Genomic DNA, 26,412 nt, shown 5'->3' with positions numbered 1-26,412 from the left:
TGTGTGAAATTACATTTCTGTCTTATATTTCTTATTCATGTTCTGTTTTAATTAGAGGGTTAAATTAGTGATTTCATAGGGTTTTGGTTAATAATGAGTGTTTCACTAATTAGTAGAGATGAGATTATCAGTCTTCCAATTTCACACGTATGATAAGATGTGGTTTATTATAATAATTGAATTGATAATATTACGTGATGTTCTGACTATAAATGAAACTTTTAACCAAATGCACATTAATTTTGTTACTCTTAACAAATAAGTTCCTTAAAACTCTAATTTTAATATAAATAACGCTTGAATCATCATTTTGAAAGAATAAATTTTGTACAAATCACTTATCATTTATGAGAAAATCGTCTTTCTTTGTCGGTTAGAAACGCTTATCATTTTAATATATTTATACCTCTTTTCTCGAAACCTTAGTTATAAATCTTTTTAGTATTTAAAAAAATAAATATAAATAAAAATAAAAACTCAAAGACTCAAATTATTGCGCGTAGCAGTAACAATCCATCAGTGAAATATATAGTTTGACTTGAGAATATTCCTCACTAAAAATAAACAAGGTGACCACTAATTTACTTTAATAATATATTTAAAAAAGCAAAAGTACCAACTTAACTACTACTAGTGGAAACATGACTTGCCAAAATAAAAATGTGAAACATATCTCCTAGTAATTGCTTTACCCACCAACACCCACTCTACCACTCATGAATCATCCCTTCCATGAGAAAAATATATTATACATTTTCCTCATTTTCAAAATAATTGAGGTCATATTTGAAAACGCTTTTAAAAATAATGTTTTTTAAGTTCTAAAAGCACATAAAATATTTTTTGTAAGAAGAATTAGTTATTTTATGTGATCTCAATTCTTTTCCAATATTTACTTGCATTTTACTAAGAATTTGCTCCAAAAATATTTCACTAAAAACGATTTCAGACATTTCAAAAGCACTTCCAAATAAATCATTAGACAATGAAAAATTATAAATCAACCCCACCAGAAAAACAAGAGTAATGCTATTTATATCATGTTTTTATACCACATTTTCATACCACTTTAGGTGGCAATTGATGTGAACAGCTACATCATTTGAATTAATTAGATTTTTAAATTTAGTTCATTATTTAATAAACTAATAATTAAGAAAAACTAGTTAATTAAATGATGATTTTGGTATACGAGAAGTTTTTCTCCTTCATTTCCTTGAGTTTTGCAAATTTTTCAAATGATGTGGCTATCCATATCAGATGTCAGTATAGAAATGTAGTATAAAAATATAGTATGAATAACATTATTCGAAAAACAAATATAAACAGAAAAAGCACGTGGTGCACACACCAAGAGCGACTTGGACCGCCGCACCCCAAAAATTGGAAACGCTCGGCAACTCGCCACGTCAGATGTTTGACCAAAATGCCGCAGGCCCCATTCGCGTTCCTAAATCCCAGACTCAAGGTAAAAAGCGTGTGCTCACCAGACGACGTCGTCTTCATCCTCTCTCAAGCCCTTTCTCTCTCTACAAAACACAGAAGGAAGGTCAATATTTTCAGTTCCACCAAACACACCGATACCTTTCCTCTCCATCTTCTTCTTCTTCTTCTTCTTCTTCTTCTTCCTCATCCTCTAGCTTTCTCGCTGTCATCGGATTTTTGCCCCTCCGAAAAACCTCTCTCAAGGTACGATTTCTCTCTCCTCGCTTTTCGGTTCTTGTAATTTTCTGGTTTCTGATTTGCGGTTTCGTGAATCGTGATTGTAATTCTCTGAAGTTTCTGCATTTCTTGGCTTTAATGTTTCTTGGATTCGTAATCTTGCTTGAATTTGTGCTGCGATTGATGTGTTTTGGTGGATTCTTGGGATTCTGGGTTTTGAAATGAGTTGAGTAATGTGTTTTGCTTGAATTGAATCTTGAGAATTTCGAGTTTGGTGTCGGATTTGAGTTCATGCACGATCTGGGTTAATGGGTTTTATAGTAGTCTAATAGCTGATTAAATTATAATTTACATTAATGGTTTGTTGTGGATTAGTCAAGATCATAATTTTGATGACAACTTTCTTGAAGTTCTTGTGTCTGAGTATAATCTATTTGTTTTGGGGCTTTTGGCAGTAGGTTGGTTTAGAACTTTAAGAAATCTTTAATTTTCGAATGGGTTATTTTGCAACAACTGATGCTTTCGATGGTTCTTAATCGTTTGGTTCGACCCGGATTTGATTTTCTTATATGCTACTATATGCAAGAGAGAGGATCGATGTCTGATTTCAGACTTGTTGATATTTTTGGTGTATGTGTATTCTTGCTCATGGTTTTGTGGCGGAGTTACTGATTCTTCATTGTTCCTCTGTGCGCAGGTTAATTTTTACGGCATTAGAGATGGATTCCTTATTCAATTTCAAAGCTCCAAGTGACGATTGTGTGCCGTCTGAGCTTGACATTCTCAAATGCCCATTTTTGAGAAACATCAATGAGCCCACCAATTTTTCCTTCGCCTCATCCTTGGCGTTCCCAGTGCCTGTAAGTTATCCTTTTTCCGATTTGAATCTACTATTGTTGCCTAGTACTAGACTTAATTGAAATTGCAGCATTTTCCTGACATTGCTTTCTTCTTTTCCTGATCAGGGACGTGGAGCCAAAGGTCCAATTTTTGAAGATGGTCCCAATTTTGACATGGCGTTTCGGCTTTTCCATGGGAGTGACGGAGTTGTCCCGCTTTCTGGAAGATCATATGTGCATTCTGACATAGTTGAGCCTCAACCAGCCCCACCTGTGTTTAATCCATTAGCTGCAAGGGCAGCTACGATCAGTCTCTCATCCTTTGGTGCTGGAGGGCCATTCAGTTTCGATGCATTCCATAAGAAATGGAAGAACCAACAAAAGAAAGCTAATTCCTCGAAGAAGGATTCTACTTCAAAGGTAAATTGACTGTTGCTTCTAAGTACTAATTTCCTGGCGTATTGAGTAATTGAAACTGCCTGTGATTTTGTTAGTTTTTTGTACTTTGTGTCATTGAACAAATTTCTAAAAATGGTTGAAATTTGATGTTGCAGGGAGGAAATTCTAATCACGAGGCAGTGAGCAATGAGTGGCTGCAATCCGGAAGCTGTCCGATCGCAAAGTCATACCGTGCTGTTAGCGGTGTCATTCCACTAGTCGCAAAGGCTTTTCAGCCCCCTCCAGGCATGAAAATCAAGTGCCCGCCTGCAATAGTTGCAGCCCGAGCAGCCCTGTCGCGAACTGCATTTGCAAAGAACCTCCGCCCGCAACCCCTTCCTGCAAAAGTACTTGTGATTGGAGCAATGGGCATGTCAGCCAATGTTCCTTTAGGGATATGGAGAGAGCACACCCAGAAATTCTCACTATCTTGGTTCGCGGCCGTGCATGCAGCCGTCCCATTCATAGCCGTACTCCGGAAGTCTGTGCTGATGCCTAAATCAGCCATGGCGTTTACCATTGCCGCATCAGTACTTGGACAGGTCATTGGCTCCAGAGCAGAACGGTACCGTCTGAAAGCAGTGGCTTCTAAAAAATTACCTCTGACTGAAACCTCCGCTGGTGGTGCGACGAGCGAGTTACAGGTGCTCCAGGTGAAAACCGGTCACTGCAATGCAATTGAGGAGTGGAATTCAGTTGGCCTTCAGGTAGCGCGTCCTTCGTCATCCACAGATGTGTTCTGCTGATTTCTTTGTATTTCGATGGCTGCGGATCGATCCGTTCCATCGTCTCTATGTACTATGCAGGGTATATAATTCTCTGTTCCATATGTGACTCCAAACACTGTCCAAGTTTTCTGAAGACTTGAGAGAAGAATAAATATATAATGCGGATGACCATTTTTTCATCAAGGTATTTCCTTATTGTTTTTCCCTTCCAGTTTTATGGTTTTGTGTAGAATTTTGTGGTTTCGAGGCATTTCCTTATTTTCTTCATTTCTTGTACGTTGGCCGGCGATTGTGGCTACAACTTGCACGCTTAACTGGTGGTTCTCTCTTCATCCCTCATCCTTCGGATACCCAAGTGAGGGTGAGGTCTCGTTTTTAAGTAGTTTTGAGTTTTGACTGAGTGCTTTTGACATCATCAATTTCATCCAAAAACGTTTTGAGTCATTTTAAATGCACTTTCAAACGATCCTTACTCGTTAACATTACGAATGTCAATCATGCTGCCGATGGAGTGCTTTCGACAAATTTAAGGTGATTGAAGGCAGAGACGTCAAAGATCGCGAACATGGAATAAATGTTTCTCCATCCATCCCTCTTCCCAACTTCTGTATTTTTTTTTTCCCATAAAATACAACAAATTCCCATAAAATACAACAAATACAAGATGCTCCTGCTTCTGCTGCCAACATTACAACCACCTAATAAATTAAAAAAACAAAAGCATTTTACCCAAAAGACAAAAGAAAAAGAAATAGACGGGGACTTCTAAACCGTCCGTTTTTAGCCTATCATGTCGCTGACTGCATTGAACCAACACCAACCAAAAACTATTATACATGGCGCAGCAAATAAACAATTTGCCACTGAGGGAGCGCCAATGGCCAGGCCCAGCGCCCCCCCCCCTCTGCAACCGTCTACTACCTCCCTATATCCCCTTTGCCCCCTCTCCACGACTCTTCCTCCCCGACAATGCTCCCCGCCTGCCCCCCGTACTGCTCGGTTTTTGCATAGAGCATTCTAATGGCGGCCACGGGATCTGATACCCCCGTGCATGCACCCCCTACGAGGATCCCTCCCCTCCCCATGACATTCATCCCGACAATCCCCCTCCCTTGCTGCTGTAAGCTCGTGATTGCATCCAACCCATTACGTCTTGGAATATCAAACATGTCTTGCCGCTGCTGCTTCACATCTACTGTAAATGGTTGCACTTTGGCACCACCATCCCGACCTCTGCTAAACACCGGATAATCAACAACTCCATTGCTACCATTAATCTCCATGCCAGGAAAAATTGACAAGCCATTTATACTCCCATCGCTGGTCTTCACAACCGCCTGCAGTGGCTGCTGTTCCATTTGGGATGAGGATGTAGGAAAGTTGCTAAATGCTGCAGGGTACTTGGCCAGCAAGATAGCTGAGTCCGGGAAAGATGGATAACCAGCTAGCACTTTATTCCCTTCCCAAAACCCGCCATAACTACTCCTGGGAACATTCTCAAGGCCCAAATAACTACCACAATCAAACTTCAGTAGGGGAGAATTCCCGTCAGCACTGTGATACCCAGTGAAGTTTAAGTTAGATGCCTTGTTGCTTAATTGATGGTTATGAGCTCCCTCTTCGTTCTCATGGATGCTGGAACTTGACTTGGATGGGTTGCTAAGTATCTTACCAAATAGTTTCACATCACCATTCCTGCTTGGTTTATCTGAATCTGACGAACTCCATGAAAGGGCTTTTCGAGAGTCACCCGGTTGTTCTACCTTTAGGGGCACAGGAGGAAAATCAACCTCAGGACATGGAGGCTTACAATTCCCGAATTGAAGAAAGCCATCTTGTGTCATATAATGCCCATTGATATTTCTGTCTGGCTTAGCTTCAGATAAATTACCACAACTTATATCCCCGTTTGTCTCTTTCTTGGTTGCTATTTGCAATGGATAGCCTCTGATAACTTGCAAAGGTTCAACATTTGTGTATACCGGAAAACCTGACAAGTGCTTGCGACTATCATCTTCACCAATAGATTTAGAACACTGATGATCTCTACCCTCCTGCAGATCCGGGGTTGATGACAACCTATCTTGGTCAAGGGATTTCTCGCATTCAATGGCAGCAGAATCTTGTCCCACTGTATCTGCAGTCGCAAGAGGATTCTCAAGTGGCAATGGGATGACAGAAGGCTTTTGCACAGAATTCAGCTCAACAGAAACTTCAAGCAGGTACTCAGGGTTAAGACCTGAACAAGAACCATCGGTTGCCTGGTCAGAAGCATTACCGCACAAATCGTGTACTGAAACTGGTATGTGACATCCACTTGCATCTCTATTGGTCCTTTCATCTCTCCCCTCCAACTCCTTTCCAAATCGATCAAAATAATTTTGACCCACCAATTTTTCCCCAACCATACATTCAGGATTAGGTGGGTCAGAGTTGATTCCCTCACCAACAGGTAGTGATTCTGCAACCAAAATTCCGTTTTCAGTCACATTACCTCCCATAGCACCGGAATCCATGATATCAGTGTCATCACCAAAAGCAAGAAGTTTGAGAGGCTTACCATCTCCATGATCTACTTCTGCCATCGCATTGTTTTCCTCTGGTCTGAATGGGCTTGTTTGCGATTTCATGCTCTCCGCAGGATCAGCTTCATCGTCATTCATGTTTGCAACAGACGACGGCAAGTCCTCGTTCATGTTACAGCCTGACTTGTCACTGGAAATACCCGAACCGGTTTCCAGAACACAGGCATCTTCAGCGTCACTCCCACCTCCATTAGCATCATCACCAACAGATGTTCCATTTCCAGGCTGCGGATGCACCAAATCAAGGCCAAGGCACTTCCGAGCCTTGCTAAAGAAAACCTTGCATTGATGCTGAGACCTTGATCTAATGCATCGCGAGATCATAGCAAAATCCTTTCCATAGGATGACACTGCCTGAATAAAGCTAGACTTCTCCTCGTCTGTCCAGTCAGAAGGATCCATTTCTCCACAACTTTCGTCTGAGCAAGTCTCATCATCCACATTATGCATTAAATCAGGTGTCAAAGGTCGCCTTACTAAGGAATCCACTTTCTGGCACTTCCATTCCCGATTAGACTCAACAGGATCAATGGAACTAGTGATGCAAGAACTCACAGCCTCAGATGAAATTGAGCCACATATACCTGCTAAAACATCAGCAGCAGCTGTTTCTCTTTCATTGCCAAAAGTATCAAAACTGCAAGGCCTTTCAACCATAGTATCATCACCATGAGACGTATTGGTATTCTTGTACCCTCCCAAAATTAACCTTCTCGAATATGTCTGTCGATTTCTTGTACTACTTTCAGCATGAGCTGCAATTTCTGAAGCAGCACCCAAAATATCAAGGGAAGCAGCATGCATCTCACGATTCCATTTTTTCCCATTTGAAATTAAGTAGGTATTAGCCGAGGACTTTTCTTGTTTAGCCAAATCAGGTTTCTTCTTTGCTTTCTTAAAGCAATCAGACTTGTGGTTTTTGTAGTAAAACTCAACACAGTCAGCAGTCGTCTTGTGATCAAGAAACGAAGCAATTTTCCTGAAATCCTTCCCATAGATGGTTAGCTTTTGGATGAAAAGTTCTTTCTCTTCTGGCATCCATGGGTTCATCAAAGCCCTTTCCTTCTCAACAGCACAGGGATCTTCAACTAAACCATTACTAGAAACAAATCTTGTCGCCATCTTCTCCTTTTTGTCCAAGATTAAGGCCGGCATCTTCAACGAGTTCCGGTACAGCTTGACTTGGGAATCTGACAGCAACTTGTTAGTGAAATTAATCGTCTCTGTGGTAGGGACCAGGTTCAGACTTCCTGCTGAAAAAAATCATCAAAAACATATGATTAAAATGTTTGAGCAAAACGTAAGAGTATTGGTATTTGTTTTCAAAGATATACAGTAATATAGACTTCTCACATTGATCAAATTATAAAATAACCATACTTTATGAGAAGTAGTTATGTAAAGCATGCAACACGAGAAATCCAAATAAGCATATCAACAGAAGACCTAAGCCCAAAAACCTAACAAAAGAAATCAAGTAATCACTACTATTAACACAGGCAAAAATAATGAAAACCATCGCACCAGAGTCAGCATCAGTGCCTCATAGGCAAGAATGGTGTATCAATCATCAGAAGTTAATTGCTAAACTTACTGAAAAACAAATATTGATTACTATCAGATAGACAAAAATTCATAAAAAATAAAAATAAAAAGCGTATAAATTCAAAGGGAATTGTTATTAGCACTCCAAGATGCTAAATGTGCCTCAAGATGGCCATCTCCTGTCCCCCCCATTCCTTATATTCACTATAAACTGTATACAAAAAGTTCATGCATAAGTAAAATTTCATAACCACGTCCAAACAAAGACTGCAAAAGTATCAAATGCCACAAAAAGCACAGAAACATAAAACAAGATTCTGTAAGGAAAAAAACCGAGCAGCGTCACAACCTTAGCCCTCATGAACAGTTAACAGAACTGTTTTATTTGATTTTTCTTATTCAGATATGAGAATATCAGCATGTTTATAATATCAATCACTTTCTTCCAAAACCATGAAAGACAAACAGATAGAACAGATGGAAATTTCTTACCAGGTGTAGAAAATCGAGATCGAATTGAAGATCGATGCTTCTGATGCCCATTATTACTTGCTCGCAAGCTCAACTCAATGTTTTTGTGAGATTTTGAACGATATTTTCGCATGGAAAGCAAATGCATGTCTTCCTTCCACAAGTGTTGAAAGGCTTTAAATTTTAAGGTTATAACTCTCTCCATAAACCTCAGATGTCGCTTCCTCTTGGCAAACTTCTCTTTGATCAATGTATCATTCTTCCAGGATGATGGAACACTTACTCCAGATGGATCAACCTCATATTGCTCTTTTGTTAACAGCTTACTAAATATGTCAGATGCTCTACTTGCAAATTCTTTATTGGCAGAAAATATAGAATCAGATAACTTATCTACCACACCACACGCCGGTGCAACTATCTCCTTATCCAATAGCATGCTACTATTTCCACAAGTAGACGGGTCAGTCTTTTCTGTACATCTGCAGGGCACTGAGCATGTCTCTTCCCCTATGGTTGTCTGGATTGGATCCCAATCTTCAGAACAATCAGTTTGATTCATCATATCAGATGAAGAAACCAACGGCAATGACTCAACAAATTTCGATGTAGCTGTTCCAGGACTATCAATATCCTCATCGTTGACAATACCGCAGAACTCTACCTGGTCCCTGTTGTCAACACACATTTTCTGCACATCAGTGTCCCCAGAAGAATGAATTTGCAATGCAGTAGGCAGAGTAATCAAATTTGTGACGTGTTCCTTGCAAGATTTATCCTTGTCCTCCACAGGCAAAGAACTAGAAGTTGCTGGACGGGGGCAGCTGCCCCCAGAATCAGAGTTCAGTGCCTTAAGTTCGTTTTCAAGTGAATCAATTTCCAACTCAGTAACCTCCAGTACTTTTGAAATCTCACCTTTCCATATGAGCAACTTGTTCAATGCAGTAGGTCTCCGGATACTAGAATCCACAGAACTTGGATCATCAGACTGAAGCAATTCCAGTAGTGATGAGTCCAAGTTAACTATAGAATTACTATCCAACTTTTCCAATTGGAATGAGAATCCCTCATGATGACTCTGGGACATATGACCTGGGGAACCACAAAAGTTTCTAATATCGTTATCAATATTTACTGCCTTGCAAAATGATTTCTCCTCCACACCTGTAACAACATAGGTAACTATAATCATAAGAACTTCTGCGCATAGAACATGTGATTAAGGTAGAGAGAAACATAACATTATGGAACACATAATTATGTCAAGCCAGTATTTCAACAGAAAAATATGTAATTCTCCAATACGTGAAGTGTTTCAAAAAAATGTGGAATTTACAAAATACAAGAAACGGATGATAACATGAGATCAAAAATTTTAATAACTATTTAGAGAGAGAATGTACTTCAATCTATACTTTTCAATTTTCTACTTCCACGCCCTCCCCATTCCATTAAACCAAAAGGTAATGATAAGCTTCATCTACTATGTTCCTATAAGAGGATTCACTGCCCAACTTTCTACCAAAAAGTAGCTTAATTCATTTGAATCTCATAATAAATGGTACAAGACTTGCATGCATAACTAAACATTAATGCCAACATGACAATACAGATCTAAAAAACACAAATCTTGTAAAAATCCACTTCCATGCCGGGTCAGAAATTTAAATAGTGTAACATGTAATGCAAATGTAAAGATGCAACAACATACCTGGAGAAGAACTGCAAACAACAGAGGATGGAGTTGCAGGAGATGCACAATCTGAGAACATTGTGACTCTAGGGCTTTTATCTGGCAAGCTTGAACTCAAAGAATGAGCAGGTTCGGTGTTACCAACAGAACAGACAGCTCCATCATTGTTCATGCTACCATCAGGGACCTCGACTTTCTTTTTCTCATACTTTGCCAATCCCTCACCCCATCCAAGGCGTGGCTTCTTCCTAGAATTTGTTTCCTCTGATGGTGCAGCAGATGTCACACCGGTAGTAGCTTCTCCAGAAGGAGACTGCACTGGAGTGGCATTTTTCGGCTGTGAATCAACCTTTGCTTCATTGGAATCAACGAGCCCCATGCTTTTTGAGCTACTTGAATGGCTGAAACCAGAAACCCGAGAAGACAAGCTTCCAGACCTTGTCCATTTAAGAGGCTTCCAATCAATTGAGCCCAATGAGTTCTCTCTCTCACATTTCTGGCCAGCACCTAAACCAGTGGAACCACCCATTCTATCAAGCTGGTCTTTCAATTGAATCTGATCCCACGTACTTCCAAAATCGGAAGGTTGATGAGATGAGTATGTCAGCATATCATCCTGTGACTTCTGTTCATTATGATTTGGCCTCACAGGCATGTTTGGAGACCCACTTCTGGCATCCCAAGAATGGCCTTTACCTTCCCTCTGGCTGTAAGGTGGCCCTCTATTATCCCTACTGTTCCTGCCATACCTTCCGTCTCCGCGTGAAAATGATGGCCTGAAGCTCTCATCTTCCAGCATCTTATCACCAGACCGAGACGATCCATACCCATGACCAGAATCATCGGAAAACACGTGCCAAGCACCCTGCTTACCATGACCTTCAGAAAATATTTAAATGGAAAGGAAAAGATAAATAATTAACTCAAGCAAAATATATTTAAACAGAGCAAAAAATTAAAGGCAATAACCATTTTTCCAAAAATATCAAAGAAAAACATAGATTGCCCATGTCAGATCTCCACAGTTTCGCAGATCTAAAGTGCTGAAACTTAAGAAAAACACCCCAAACTGCTTACTAGTGGAACAAACATGCACCTAAAGATCAAGTACTTTACAAACCCAGCCCCATATCATTGTTTTTTGTTCTAACAAACCCACCCTTCAAAAAAGTGATTATACAACCCTAGAACAGCAAAATAATGCAATTTGTGTGCGCATATATCTGGTGCAAATAATTTTAATACTGGATATACAGATAAGAAACAAAGGCAAAAGTGAGATTGTGGAAAACAAAGAACATAAAAATACCTGGCGGTCTGCGAAAATCGCCGGAAGGCCAACGATTGAAGTCGCGAGGTGCATGATGGGGCGAGTCCCTCCATCGTGCCACAGAGCCAAGGGACTCCGACCTCTCGTGCTTCCTCTCCTTGAAGAAGTCTTTCCGATCCCAAGGCAATGGTTCTGGCGGCATCAAAAACAACCCAATCGCATGGGCAGCCACACCTTCGAATCCTAATTTCTAAACCCCAAACGCCACCGCCAAGATCTCCCTCGGCCGCACGCCTGCCAAAGTCTCTGCCTTTCGCCGCCCTAAAATAAAAACCAGACCTCACAGCTCCTAATCCCTCCCTACCGCACTGAATATAGGGCTTTCCGCACACCACACACTACACGAGCCTCCGCCGTTGATTGCCGCCCTAGCGTTTCGAGGCCAGATCGAGGAGGGGACAAAACGCAGGGAGGAGTTTAGTTTGCCATGGGAGACGAGGGCACCGCTAGGGTTTGCTGTTGCTACCTTATCCGTCTTCGTCTTGGCTGGCTTTCTTCCTCTCTCTCTCTCTCTCTCTTTCTCTCTCTCTCTCTGCTGCTGCTGTTTCTCTCTCTAGATTGGGTTAGAGAAAATCTTCCAGTGGGGCGACAAAGTGAGAACCGTGAGCCGATAAGGGACAAAGAGAGCCTTGAGAGAGAGAGAGAGAGAGACTGGCATCCGGATCTCAAAATCCCTATTAAACTCGATTCCAATCTCCTTTCGCGTCCGGAGCATTTTTTTTTTTTAAATTAGAAAATCTCGATTTATTAATTTAATTTTCTTGTCACTCTTTATTTATTTTTATTTTTTAATTAATTTTCACTTTTTTTTAATTTCATCAATCAAACTTTTTCTTTTTGCACTTTGGCCCCCACCGTGTTCTCCATGTCGTGCCCAAAGTGCCCATGGTTTCGGGGCCTTATTTACGGAAAAAAGGCGGTGGTTGCCCACTGTTTTTTTCTAGAGTTCAATGACGGATTTACCCTTACGATAATTTCAAGCGACTGCAGTTTCGTGTCGCGTTTTGATTCCGATGACTTTGGTGTTTAACTCTAGTAAGTATTTAATTGGGATTTTAAGATATTTTAATTCTTTTACTGAATATAAGGGTATTCAATCAAGATTTTAAGTGATTTTTTGAAGTTTAATGTATATTCAATTAAAATTTTAAGGTAGTTTATTATAATTCTTAGAAATCCAGATCTATTCAATTAAAATTTTAAAGAAGTTTATAATGTTTCAGGTGTATTCAATTAGAATTTGAATTTAAAGAATTAAGAAAAGTTGAGGAATTAGAGGGAATTTGATAGATTTTGTAGTGTATTTTAAGCATTCACAAATCTCACATCTCTCATTAGATTTCGAGGGAATTAAATTAAAATTTTACCTAGAATCTCTACAAATCAGTTAAACTCCATAAAAATTTATGAATTTATAAATCTATTAAAACCTCTCAAATTCTCAATTGAATACACCGCCTAAATTTTTTTTGTATTTATTGGTCGAGTTGACTCTTTGATCTTGCTGAAAATTTGAATTTGTATAAATATTTATTTATATCTTGTTGATGAGAAGAGATTTAATTAGGTAGTGTGCACATGCAACTTATTAAGGAAATTTTATTTGGACCCAGTTATCTTATTTCTATACCCAGCTAACAAATTTTTATGTTCTAGGTAAAATTTTATGGAGTTTAACTGATTTGTAGAGATTCTAGGTAAAATTTTAATTTTATTCCCTCGAAATCTAATAGGGAGATGTGAGATTTGTAGATACTTAAAATACACTACAAAATCTATCCAATTCCCTCTAATTCCTCAACTTTTCTAAATTCTTTAAATTCAAATTCTAATTGAATACACCTTAAACGTTATAAACTTCTTTAATGAGGGCCGCTAAGGGTTTCATGCAACATGGATTTCTAGCAAGCTTACTTGTTGATGAACTTATAAGCATATTTTGTTGTCATTTGGGTGTGTTTTGCGGGAAATAATGGATGAGTGTAAATGTGTGCCATTTTTTTGAGTTATTGGGTGTAGAGATAAAAACACCAATGTTTATTTTCTTTTATTTTCTTATTCTTAATTTATTTAAGGGCAAACTTGAAAGTTTAGTAGAGAAATTTTTTTAGTTAAGTGTAGAGATAGGATAGCTGGGTCCAAATAAAATTTCTCAACTTATTATTATGCAAATATAAGTAAAAAAACATAAGACCATTCTTATCTATATTGTAAGAGAACTACTAAGAAGACTTTTTTAAAAGAAGAAATCTCGATGGACTCTGTGTTGTCTCATTTTTTTTGCACAATATTTTATAATTGTTGATGCACAAAATCAGTGAGGACTTTGGTACAACAGAAAGTATTAAGTTTGTGACCTTCGCTAGATTGCTCCGGTCACTAGTGTGGATAAGTATGTAAATGGATAGAGACAGGGAAGCAAACACAAGATGTACGTGGTTCACCCAGATTAGCTACGTCTACGGAGTAGAGGAGTTCTCATTAATTGTGAAGGGTTTACACAAGTACATAGGTTCATTAATTGTGAAGGGTTTACACAAGTACATAGGTTCAAGCTCTCCTTTAGTGAGTACTAGTGAATGATATAATACAAATGACATTCGGAAATATTGTGAGAGAATGATCTCTATTTATAGAAGAGAGTTTCTAGTTTCATTCTGACATTGACACGTGTCGTGTTGTGATTGGCTTCTGATGTTGACACGTGTCGCGCTATGATTGGCTTCTGATGTCGACACGTGTTGCGCTGTGATTGGCCTCCTGGTTTGAGGGAAACTCTTATGGGTCCTTGACGGTATAACATTGACCGGTGCTCAGTAGTTTCGAGATTGGTTAAGTATGGTACAAACAGTGCTCCCTTAAGTTCCCGAGTGAGAGAAGTTCTCGGTTGGGGACTTACAAGATCCAAGCCATTGAGTAATCACGAAACTTCTAAGTACCGAAGTGTGGTATCATTTTCACTTGCCTTATCTGTCTCATTTGTAGATGTGACATCTTCTCTGGAAGTATTTTTCCTCCATCCAGATGAGTGGTATCTTTAACGGATGAAAATGCACAAGGTAATGTATTAATTTCACTTGAAGCTTACTTGTAGTTTCGGGTTTGGTCAAGTGCGATACAAACCCTATAGTAGGAGTCCCACAAGTCGCCGAGTTAGGAGATTTGCCGAATGAGGTAACAGACAAGGTAAGCAATTAGACTTTCAAGCAAGCAACCTGGATCGGAGGTTTGACTTCAGCTTCTGGTTGATTGTTCTCTTTCTCTTTATATCATAAACAGCAACAAGGATAAGGAGAAGCAAATGGAGAAAAGATGATATGAGATACTTTTGTTTTTTAAGAAGTAACTTTCTACAAGCTTATTCTTGAACTTGGCTGAAGGGTTTTCTGGTTTCTTCCAGAGTATAAGGCCAACTCAAGAATTTGAGGGTCAAAACAAGTCCATCAAATCTAGAGTACGTTCAACCCTAATGATAGGGGATACTTTGCTGTTGACAAAGTAGTGGATGTATCGGCACGTGTTCTGTTACGCTTGTCTCCATATGTTTCCTTGTATCTTTCTCACTTGCCCTATCTATTTTTTAGGTACATGTGGTATCTTCTCTGAAAGCATAAGATGTTGAAGATAAGTACTCGAGAGCAATGCCAGGTAAGTAATCAGGCAAGGGGTTACAGGCAGTCAGTTCCTGACTGGAAGCTTGATTCCAAGTGCTGACTTATTGCTCTCTTTCTCATTGTCTTGCAGGTAAGAACAAGACCAAAGGAAAAGATAGGGAAAAAGCATGATATGGGATACTCTTGCTTTTAACCCTGATGATATGAGATACTCTTGCTCTGGAGTGGCTTGTTTACAAAGGTATTACCGGGAAGAAAAAAAAGCTGAGTATTTCGAGAAACTCTGCTAAGAGTGCCCTCTCGGATGTGAAGAAAAGTTGAGCATTTTTTTTTATTTGCACGTTTGCCTGGCTGTGGAGGATGGAGGTCGACATATATAGGAGTCTCCCTAACAACAAGTAGTAATGCTATTCATTTACCCTTCTTGGTTATAGCAATGTAGCGGGAGCTGCAAGCTTCACGTGTTTTAACTTTATCAGAGCACTTTGAAAAAGTGGTCTATGGTATCTGGAAAGCTGATGTTGCGTGTGAAGATTGCAGACAAGCTTTATCCAAGGAAATCTGGCTCTCGAAGTTCAGAGAGCGGTGCCTCTTCGATTTTCGAACAAGCAATTTTGTCAGGGGTCTGACTCTCGAGATTTAGAGAACGGTGCCTCTTCGATTTTTGAGAAAACAATCTTGTTGGGAGTCTGACTCTTGAGATTCGAAGAGAAGTGTCTTTTCAATTTTTAAGAAAGTAATCCTGTTGGAAGTCTGGCTCTCGAGATTCAGAAGGCGGTGCCTCTTAGATTTTTGAGCACGTAATCTTGTTGGGAGTCTGGCTCTCGAGATTCGGAGAGCGGTGCCTCTTCGATTTTTGAGAAAGCAATCCTGTTTGGAGTGTTTTCTCGAATGTGAGTAAAGGTTGGGCATTTTTGTCAGTCTGCCTTGTCACGGAGCACGGAGGTTGACACACATTGGGACTTTCTAGTTATCAAGCAATGGTGTTGTTCCTTTACCCTTGCGGGTAATAGTTGGGTAGCTGGACCTTCAAAATTTATGTGTCTAACCTTTGTCAGAGATCTTTGGCAAAGTTATCTGTGGTACCCAATGAGCTGATGTTGCGTGTGGAAAGTGGTGCCTCTTTGGAATCCGGGGAGTGGTGCCTTTTCGGAATCCGGAGAGTGGTGCCTCTTCGATTTTTGAACCAACGGCCCTGTTGCTCTTTCTTTTATAAGGGCACCAATTGTGTGCAAGAAGTACATTTGGAGAGTTATTGCTTATAGGAATTTTCCCCTTACTTCAGAGATTTATTGCACCTCATTTCTCATTCATCATTTCTGAGAATGTCTGGCACATCCGACCGTTGTTTTGACTTGAACTTTGGTGAAGAGGCAGCCATGTCTTCTCAAGACAACATATGGCGCTCATCATTCTTATCCCCTACTGGTCATCTTACCGTTGAGGACTCTATGATGAAGAATGATATGACCACTGCGGTGGTGGTCAGGAACCTTCTCACTCCCAAAGATAACATACTACTTTCCAAATGGTCGGATGAGTTGGTTGTTAAAGATTTTCTGGCTCTCAGTGTTCAGTGTGCAGGTTCTGTGTCTAATATGGCCCAACGCCTATTTGCTCGAACCCGCCAAGTTGAATCATTGGTGGCTGAAGTGATAAGTCTCAAACAGGAGATCAGATGGCTCAATCATGAGAATAAACAGTTGCACATGCTCGTACAGGACTATGTTACAAACATGAAGAAGAAGCTCAACCAGCTGCAGGAATCTGATGGTCAGATTTTACTTGATCATCAGAGGTTTGTAGGTTTGTTCCAAATGCTCTGCCTACATGCCTCTTTCTAGGGCTCTGCCGACTGCTGAGACTTCTCCTGAGCAACCTTTGTGAAGGCTCCTTCTTGTTTGTTTATTTTGATTCCTATATATGTACATATTTATAACTTATCGGAGATATCAATAAACAAGTTTTACTTCATTTTAACGTATTGTGTTAAATACACCAAGGCCTTCTTCACTAAGTTATTTGAATTTTTCCTTTTGTTGAAGCTTGTATGTTGAAGCTTTGTGAGTGAAGCATGTAGGTTGAGGTATTGCTCATTTAATTTCCCGAGTGATGAAAACTTCTCATTTGGAGACTTGAAAAATCCAAGTCACTGAGTCGTCGTGAGACTTCCGAGTATCAATGTGCAGTAGCATATAGTAGGAGTCCCCCAAGTCTCCGGTCGAGGGAGTTGACGAATGAGGCATTTCCTTTCTAAGTGGTTGCCCAAAACTCCTTCTTCATATATGTTTGTTATGAAAGTTGTTAGGCCAAAAGAAGAAGAGGCCTAGGTAATTTTTTTTTTTTCGAAATTTTTTTTTTTTTTCGATTTTTTGAATTTTTGAATTTTTGAATTTCCGAATTTTTGAATTTTCAAATTTTCGATTTTTTGAATTTTCAAATTTCCGAAAAAAAAGATATATATATATATATTTTAAATCTTTGTAGGTGAAGCTTTGGTGTTGAAGCTTTATAGGTGAAGTTTTGAGGTTGAAGCTTTGTTAGGTACCATGAATTGATTTTGCTTCACACTATCTTGATCAAGATAGTGTGAAGTTTTTGTCGGTGAAGTTTTTGTGTTGAAGCTTTGTAGGTGAAGCTTTTGTGGGTGAAGCTTTTGTGGGTGAAGCTTTTGTGGTGGGTGAAGCTTTTGTTGGTGAAGCTTTTGTGGTGGGGGAAACTTTTGTGGGTGAAGCTTTTGTGGTGGGGGAAACTTTTGTGAGTGAAGCTCTATTGTGGGTGAAGTTTTTGTAGGTGAAGCTTTGGAGTTGAAACTTTATAGGTGAAGCTTTGGAGTTGAAGCTTTTGTTGGTGAAGCTTTTATGGGTGAATCTTTTGTTGGGTACCATGAATTGATTTTGTTTCACACTATCTTGATCAAGATAGTGTGAAGCTTTTGAAAAATTTGTAGTTGTCCTCCATTGATGAAACTTTTGTTGGTGAAGCTTTGGAATTGAAGTTTTGTTGGGTACCACGAATTGATTTTGCTTCACACTATCTTGATCAAGATAGTGTGAAGCTTTTGAGAATTTGTAATTGTCCTCCATTGATGAAGCTTTATTGAATTTCCCCATTTTTTTTTTTTGGGAAACTAGAAATTTGAAAATGTGGGAGAGACAACATATACAAATTTTGCTTCCACACTATTGAGCAAGAGATTGTGATGCAAACCACACCTTGTAGTAGTCGAAGATTTGGATGAACCATATAAATTGAATTTGCTTCGAACAGTCTTGAATTTGCTTCGAAGGTTTGAGAATTGTAGTTGCCCTCCATTGATGAAACTTTTGTTGGCACCATAAATTGGTTTTGCTTCACACTGTCTTGATCAAGAGTGTGTGAAGCTTTTAAGAATTGTGGTTGAACTCTTTTGATGAAGCTTTTGTTGGCACCATAAATTGGTTTTGTTTCACATTGTCTTGATCAAGAGTGTGTGAAGCTTTTGAGAATTGTGGTTGCCCTCAATTGATGAAACTCTTGTTGGCACCATAAATTGGTTTTGCTTCACACTGTCTTGATCAAGAGTGTGTGAAACTTTTGAGAATTGTGGTTGAACTCCTTTGATGAAGCTTTTGTTGGCATCATAAATTGGTTTTGCTTCACACTATCTTGATCAAGAGTATGTGAAGCTTTTGAGAATTCTGGTTGCCCTTCATTGATGAAGCTCTTGTTGGCACCATAAATTAGTTTTGCTTCACACTGTCTTGATCAAGAGTGTGTAAAGCTTTTGAGAATTGTGGTTGAACTCTTTTGATGAAGCTCTTGTTGGCACCATAAATTGATTTTGCTTCACACTGTCTTGATCAAGAGTGTGTGAAGCTTTTGAGAATTGTGGTTGGCCGCCATTGATGAAGCTCTTGTTGGCACCATAAATTGGTTTTACTTCACACTGCCTTGATCAAGAGTGTGTGAAGCTTTTGAGAATTGTGGTTGAACTCCTTTGATGAAGCTCTTGTTGGCACCATAAATTGGTTTTGCGTCACACTATCTTAATCAATAATGTGTGAAGCTTTCTACGAGTTGTAGTGTTTGCATTGTTATATAGGGGAAATGTTTGAAGCAGATGCAAGAGGGCTGAATAGCTTGATCTTCGTATGCCATGCACTGAAGTTGTTGTTGGTTTGCAATAAGACTTTGTTGGTGACTATAACTCTTGTTGAGCATAAGTGCTCCCCTAGTTGAGTTATCAAGCTTGAGGGTTTTTGATTATTTGTGAATGCTAGGAGTTCACATGTACAAGTTGTACCACTCATCTTCTGGTAAGTGGAATGAATGGTGAGTTGTTTTCATCACTTGGTTGGTGGTACGAATGTGAGTTCCTTCATAACCTTTCATCACCTAGTTGGTGGCATGAGAATGAGTTCCTTCTTCCTCTGGTTGGTGGCATGAATGGCAAGTTACTAAATGATATTAGAGTACGGGTTGTACAATTCATCACCTGGTTGGTGGCATGAAGGAGAGTACAGGTTGCATATTTCATCACCTCGTTGGTTGCATGAAGATGAGTTCCTTCTTCACCTGGTCGATGACATGAGTGGCAAGTTGCCAAATGATATTAGAGTACGGGTTGTACATTTCATCACCTGGTTGGTGGCATAAAGGAGAGTATGGGTTATACATTTCATCACCTGGTTGGTGGCATGAATGATAAGTTGCCAAATGATATTAGTGTACAGATTGTACATTTCATCACCTGGTTGGTGGCATGAAGGAGAGTACGGGTTGTACATTTCATCACCTGGTTGGTGGCATGAAGATGAGTTCCTTCTTCACCTTTCATCACCTGGTTGGTGAGCATAAGGGCAAGGTGTCGAGGCACATTATAGCAAGTGTCGAAGACACAAAGTATGTTGAACCCTTTCGAAGCACAGTTAGCTTATGTATGGATGTGTTTGAATATATGATGTTTATGTATGAATGTGTTAGAATGTATGATGTTTATGTTGATTGATATGAGTGATGCTTATGAATGTTTTGCTATGCATGAAGGGATCCATACTTTTGATAAGTGAACCATGTTGGTTGTAACACTTAGTATCACGTACTTTGTGTCAAAGTACGCATGTTGAAGCTCTGAGTTGGAGTACAAGGGTAGGTCAGCGTAGACCAAGTATTCCAATGCTAGGAACACAAAAGACTCAGAAGTTATCTGAATTCCCTCTTTTTTAAATATTTGCCGAATGGCTTGTGTGACAAAAAATCTCAAGCAGTTGAGAGTAAAAAAATTTGTAATGTGTATGCCTTCTTATAATAGCATTTCCTTCAGTACCTAGCCCTCCACTTTGAAAGAGTGAGGCTTGGTCCCATAGTCATAATAGTCGACGGTATGTTCACCCATGGTTGTCTTGATACAAACTTTTATCCCTCTTGTTGTAATGGGTTTGCTGAGAGTAAAAATCCTTCATCTTACCAAGAGACAGATACATTTGATGACTTAGCGAGTAGCTAAATGAGGCAGAAGATGATGCAATGGGTGTCTGAATGGCCAATATCTCCTCACTTGGTAGAACTTGACTTTCATTTCCCACTTGTTGATAGGGTTAACCATATGGGGGTTCCCTTGGTATGTCATTACTTCGGCGGATGCGTGGTTGTAAGTATGTGACATCACCTCAGAGTAAGTCTTCCAAGTGTTAGCATTGATCATGTACTTGAAGAAACAATCACGTAGGCCTGCTGTGAAGGCCTTGAGGGTGGTCTTGTCATCTGCCTTAGCGCAGCAAGAATACTCATGACTAAAGCGACCGACATACTCTCGTAGTGACTCGTCCGGTTTCTGACGAATAGTGTACAAGTCATCTGTAGAATGCAAGATGTCGGTCTGGAAGATGTGTTGAGAGACAAACAGTTTCCTCAGTTTCTCAAATGAGTCTACTGTCTCAGGTGGAAGACGGCAATACCAGTTTAGAGCTCCGACAGAGAGAGTGGAGGGGAATAGAAGACATCGCTCTTCGTCGGTGTGCATCCAATATGCCATGGTGGACTCAAAGAAGTTAAGGTGTATAATTAGGTCTTCCCTTCCAGTATAGAGTTGTAAACCAAGCTTTTGTTTTATCTTCGCTTGAATGGGGGTGTCGATGATCCTTCTTGTGAGAGGGTTAGGCCTGGGTTGGTTCTAGTCAGGTATCTCGGCCTGACATTCGGCCTTCAACTTGTTTACTTCCTCAATGAGCTGTAGGACAAGAGGGTCCTGAGTAGAGTCATGTACCACTGGAATTTTCTTTCATAAGTCTTCATCGCCTCTTGGAAGTAGGAAAGTTTGAGTAAGGGCGTGTGGTTTTTTCTTGGACTCGCCGTACTGACTTCTAGAGCGAGTTTGTCGGAATACCTCAGAGTCCTCTGTACCTTCATGTTCCTCTAGGACCTGTTGTTCCTTCCCTAGATTGGCAGCTGGCCTGGGTCGTAGGAGGGGATCGAGTCTTTCAGAAACCCTTGGGTCATTGATCTTCGAGCATATATGGAGGGGATTCTCTCGACATTGCTTTAGGAAGTCTCGACAGTCACGATAAACGGCTTTTGATCTTTCTAACCCTTCTGTAAGGAGGTGTCTTCCTCTACTTCTTATGCTTCGGGTCGAAGCATCTGGGTTGAGAGAAGTCTCATGTTGATCAATGTTTTGATGATTAGCTCGCTCCTCATCAGGAATACCCATGTCAAAGGGAGGTGACCCTTCGAGTTAAGGGCACCTAAATGATGGTTGATGTCCACATGGGCAACGAGCTCGCATGTTTGAGTACACCTAGTTTCGTGGAGCGTCTCAAAAAGGTTCTCATACTGCTCCTGGAGGACCTCATTCTTCATTGATATCTTGTTGTTCTGAGCTTCTAGCTTATCGACTTTAGCTTGAAGAGCAACCCTCTTTCCTTCTTTCTTTCGTTGTTTCACACTAGGTGCAAGATGGGTATCATTCTGTGTGTTGTGGCTTTCTTTGCTCCCATGTTGGAGAGGGATGCCTGGTGAAAAGAGTGTACGAATGGTGGAAACCAGCTTAACAAAGCTGAAGAGAGTGGGAATAAGTGTCGTTCCCACAGACGGCGCCAAATGTTGATGCAAAAAATCAGTGAGGACTTTGGTACAACAGAAAGTGTTAAGTTTATGACCTTCGCTAGATTGCTCTGGTCACTAGTGTGAATAAGTATGTAAATGGATAGAGACAGGAAAGCAAACACAAGATGTACGTGGTTTACCCAGATTGGCTACGTCCACGGAGTAGAGGAGTTCTCATTAATTGTGAAGGGTTTACACAAGTACATAGGTTCAAGCTCTCATTTAGTGAGTACTAGTGAATGATATAGTACAAATGACAATCGAAAATATTGTGACATAGTACAAAGTACATAGGTTCAAGCTCTCCTTTAGTGAATACTAGTGAATGATCTCTATTTATAGAAGAGAGTTTCTAGTTTCATTCTGACATTGACACGTGTCATGTTGTGATTGGCTTCTGATGTCGACACGTGTCGCGCTGTGATTGGCCTCTTGGTTTGAGGGAAACTTTTCTGGGTCCTTGACGGTATAACGTTGACCAGTGCTCAGTAGTTTCGGGATTGATCAAGTATGGTACAAACAATAATGTTAGCACAAATATTAATATTAAATTGCGAAGCAGCAAATAGTCCATTAAGAGTTCCACTTCAAGAGAGTAATAAAACGGTTTGGATATTTATGTTATGTTCGTTATTGTTGTATTAAACTTTTATTCATTTTAGAAGAACAATGACTGGCTACTCAATGATGAGTAGGAATTCCTACTTAAAAATCTTCGTGTTCGAATCACAAAGCTTTGTACTTATGATCAGAACCGTTCATATTATGAATCACTTTGTAAATATCATCTCTGCAAAAAATGAATTAAAAGTAAGGTCGTTTAGTTCGTTTATTGTAGCAAATCCACAGACAATTAATAATGCTCTTATCAATTCCATTCATTTGTTTTTATACAATTCGATGACTAAACGGCCTTAGCTTTATTGATTTTTTTGCAGAGGTGATCTTTATAGAGTGATTTATAATATGAATGGTTCCGATCATATACACGGAGTTCTATGAATCGACAATGAATAGTTTTGAGTATGAACTCCTACTCATTCTTTGAGTAATCAAGTATTGTTCGTTTTATAATTATGAATTGAAAAAAGTTAAGGGTGTACATTTTTATGATGTAAACAAAAAAAAAAACTTCCTTGTTTTATGCTTCTATTAATTATAGGAAAACATTATTCTTGTTTATACCATACTTAGGGCCTCCATATTTAGACCTTGTATAAATACTCGGAGGACTCGAATGTAATTATGTAATAAAGGAAGGGGCAAATATGTAATAAGTGAAGAGCCCTTATTCTATAAAATGACTCATCACCCTCACAATTAGGGGAGACCAATTCTTAGGCCTTAAGCTCCCTCATCCTCTCACATCCCCTCTCATATTACAGAGGTTATCTCTCCCTCAAAAATATATAATCAGTGTGGACGTAGCCTAAATCTTGGGGTGAACCACGATACATCTTGTGTTATTTACTTTCATGCAGATTCACGGTCGGATTTACGTTGTTCCAAGACCTCCGGTTTTGTGCATCAACATTTGGCGCCGTCTGTGGGAATCGACACAAAAAACTATGTCGGTACTCTTTCATTTTTTCATCAAACCTCACCCTCACAATTAGAGGAGGCTAATTCTTAGGCCTTAAGCTCCCTCATCCTCTCACATCCCCTCTCACATTACAGAGGTTCTCTCTCCCTTAGAAATATATAATCAGTGTGGACGTAGCCCAAACCTTAGGGTGAACCACGATACATCTTGTGTTATTTACCTTCATGCAGATTCACGGTCAAATTTACGTTGTTCGAAGACCTCTGGTTTTGTTCATCAACATTTGGCGTCGTCTGTGGGAATCGACACAAAAAACTATGTCAGTATTCTTTCATTTTTTCATCAAACCTCACTACCGTGAATCTACAAAATCACAAAAACCCAAGAAACCAAATCTCTCTTTTCTCCTCTCTCGGTCAGTCATGCCCAGCAACCAAAACAAAAAAAAACCCGTAGCATGTGCAGTACATTTTTCCAAGCAAACCGTGGCATGTGCAGGACAGTTTATCAAACAAATCATAGCATGTGCAGCTACACATGTTGTCCCATGCGACTGGAAAAGGTGTCGGCGTCCTTCTGGGTCTCCTCCAGCCCAAAATTGAAGGGAAGGTGGGCATGTATGTAGGCTGAGTTGAGAGCTCACAGCAGCCCGGCGCCACGTGTTGGCCAACCAAGCTCTCTCTCTCTCACTCACATGAATGTGGACTGACGAAGAGCAAAGATGAGCTGCCCATACTCACCTCAGGTTCTACAGATCCTTGTTCCCATATTCGACTCGTTGCAGAGCTGCCCATACTCAGCTCGGGTTCTACAGAATCGTGGTGGATGATGATGATAGAAACGGGAAGGTTGACTCGGAGGAAGATGCTGACTTGACTTCCACGATCACGAAGGAGAAGAAGCATAAGCAGCAGCAGCGATGCATCCGATAAATGCGATCATGATGACTCGGATGCTGACTCACAACTCGGGCCTCGAATCGGGGATGGTTTCTTGTGTTGATTCTTCTTCTGTGATGGATCCTTACCGCACCTTGAAGGTTCAACCTGGTGCCTCTAAATCTGAGGAGCAGCAGCGAAGACGATGCCTCAATCTCACTGGTTTTTTTTTCTCTTTCACGGTCTCGTGCAGCGCCTCCAGCGACGTCTTCAATTTTCGAAGATCTACCCAGCTCAGCTTACGAAAGCTCGACGGTTTGTTTTTTAGTGGCAAACCCCTTGCTTTCAGTACGCCTTGATGGTCATGGCTGCCTCAGCTGATCAAGTTGGTCGTTGGGAACTCAGCTGATTAACCGGCCCATCTCGACCTTATGTCGTCGTCGTCGTTGTCCCCAAACAACTATTCTTCCTCTGCTAATAAGAGGGTTCGGGAGCAGCACCACTTTTCCTCCGACTCACATGTGAAAGTGGAGGAAGGTAGGTTGGAGGATTCGGTGAGTTGCAGGGTGAGGGCCAAGCGTGGTTGTGATACACATCCAGAAGCATTGCTGAAAGGGTCCGGAGAACTAGGATCAGTGACCATATAAGGAAGCTACAAGAGTTGGTGCCCAACATGGATAAGGTTGATTGTCGGTCCCATTCAGGTTCAGAACCCCAAGGCTCTCCCAATCATAGCTCACCACAAGGATAAGAGTAAATTATTGGAACAATTGCAGCCCAAAAACAATGGGTCCGCCAAAACAATGAGACCGCCAAGAAGAAGCTAAGCTTGCTGCCCAGGAAGCTGCCCTCAGTGTCCCAATCTCCCAGCTTTCCAATGATAACTTCACGCAGGAGAACATGCAGTGAACAGAGAGAAAGCAAAAGCAAAAAGAAAAAGAAAAAAAGAGGAGTAAGAATGGATGGGCACGATCAGGCTGTCCAAGAAAAGCAAGTGGGTTTGCAAGCAAAAGATACCTTACAAAACAACATGGGTGGACAAAAAATGAGCGGAGAGATCAAGAAAAACATCAAGAAAAAGCAGAAAGGAAGGCGCATGGGGACACTGCAAAAGCAAGGAATAAACACCCCACCAGAATGATGTGATTTACTTTTCTTGGCAAATGTATGATGTGATTTATTTTTCTTATCTCTCGGAGACATCTGTATAAACCCCATCAAAGGGTAATAATACAAAAAAAAAAACGGCAAAGCCCAAAGTAAATGGGCTGGAATGTTGTGTGGAAGGCGAATGGCCATAAGCCCAAAATAGCACCAACCAGGTGATCAAAAGTACGACTAGTACTCCAAATTATACATGAGCATTACTCATGTCATTCATACATAAATATTCATGAGTATCACTCATGACAATTATACATAAACATTCATGACCATCATTCATGTCAACATTCATGAGCATCACTCATGTAAACATTCATGACCATCATTCAAGTCAACATTCATGAGCATCACTCATGTTAACATTCATGAGCATCACTTATGACAACATCCATGAGCATCACTCATGTCAATCAACATAAAAATTCATGAGCATCACTCATGTCAATCAGCTTCAAAAGCTTCATTTACAGAGCTTTAGCTTCAAAAGCTTCATTTACAAAAGTTCCAGCTTCGAAAGTTTCATTTACAGAGCTCTAGCTTTGAAAGCTTCATTTACAGAGCTCTAGCTTCAAAAGCTTCATTTGCAAAAGTTCCAGCTTCGAAAGCTTCATTTACAGAGCTCCAGCTTCAAAACTTCACTTGCAAAGCTTCACCTATAAAGCTTCAGTGCAGGGTATACAAATACCGTCTCCGAACAACCGCCACTTCGACCTATACATGGATTCAATTTAAAGTCTCCAGCTAACAGACTTTATTGACCGAAGACTTGGGGGACTACATTATGTACCATATATTGAGCCTCAACTGGGCCTTATGAAAAATACTTGGGGGACTTA

The 26,412-nt window shown here is 40.1% G+C and overlaps 2 protein-coding genes across 5 annotated transcripts; one reads left to right on the top strand and one right to left on the bottom strand.

Moving 5' to 3' along the window:
* Positions 1-1,483: 1,483 nt before the first annotated feature.
* Positions 1,484-3,854, top strand: LOC103432448 (uncharacterized). The gene is made up of 4 exons (XM_008370649.4): positions 1,484-1,689; positions 2,360-2,522; positions 2,628-2,921; positions 3,056-3,854. Exons 2-4 carry the CDS (start codon positions 2,382-2,384, stop codon positions 3,683-3,685), a joined length of 1,065 nt encoding a protein of 354 aa, XP_008368871.3. The 5' UTR covers positions 1,484-1,689; positions 2,360-2,381; the 3' UTR covers positions 3,686-3,854.
* A 451-nt stretch (positions 3,855-4,305) lies between these two features.
* Positions 4,306-11,976, bottom strand: LOC103432458 (uncharacterized). Of its 4 annotated transcripts, none has more exons than XM_070818496.1 (5): positions 11,271-11,942; positions 9,980-10,840; positions 8,290-9,432; positions 6,228-7,502; positions 4,306-6,128 (listed from the first exon to the last, which is right to left on the bottom strand). In XM_070818496.1, the coding sequence occupies exons 1-5, from the start codon at positions 11,431-11,433 to the stop codon at positions 4,585-4,587; spliced, it is 4,986 nt and encodes a 1,661-aa protein (XP_070674597.1). In that variant the 5' UTR covers positions 11,434-11,942; the 3' UTR covers positions 4,306-4,584. The 4 variants fall into 4 exon arrangements, with proteins under 4 accessions (XP_070674597.1, XP_008368896.2, XP_008368881.2 ...); XM_008370674.4 differs by having other exon boundaries at positions 6,228-7,505; positions 11,271-11,916; XM_008370659.4 differs by having other exon boundaries at positions 4,306-7,505; positions 11,271-11,976.
* Positions 11,977-26,412: the final 14,436 nt, after the last annotated feature.

The sequence above is a fragment of the Malus domestica genome, chromosome 01, assembly GCF_042453785.1.
Source record: "Malus domestica chromosome 01, GDT2T_hap1".
Lineage (NCBI taxonomy): Eukaryota > Viridiplantae > Streptophyta > Magnoliopsida > Rosales > Rosaceae > Malus > Malus domestica.
Note: the sequence above shows the minus strand (reverse complement) of the source record. Positions and strands in the feature narration are given on the sequence as shown.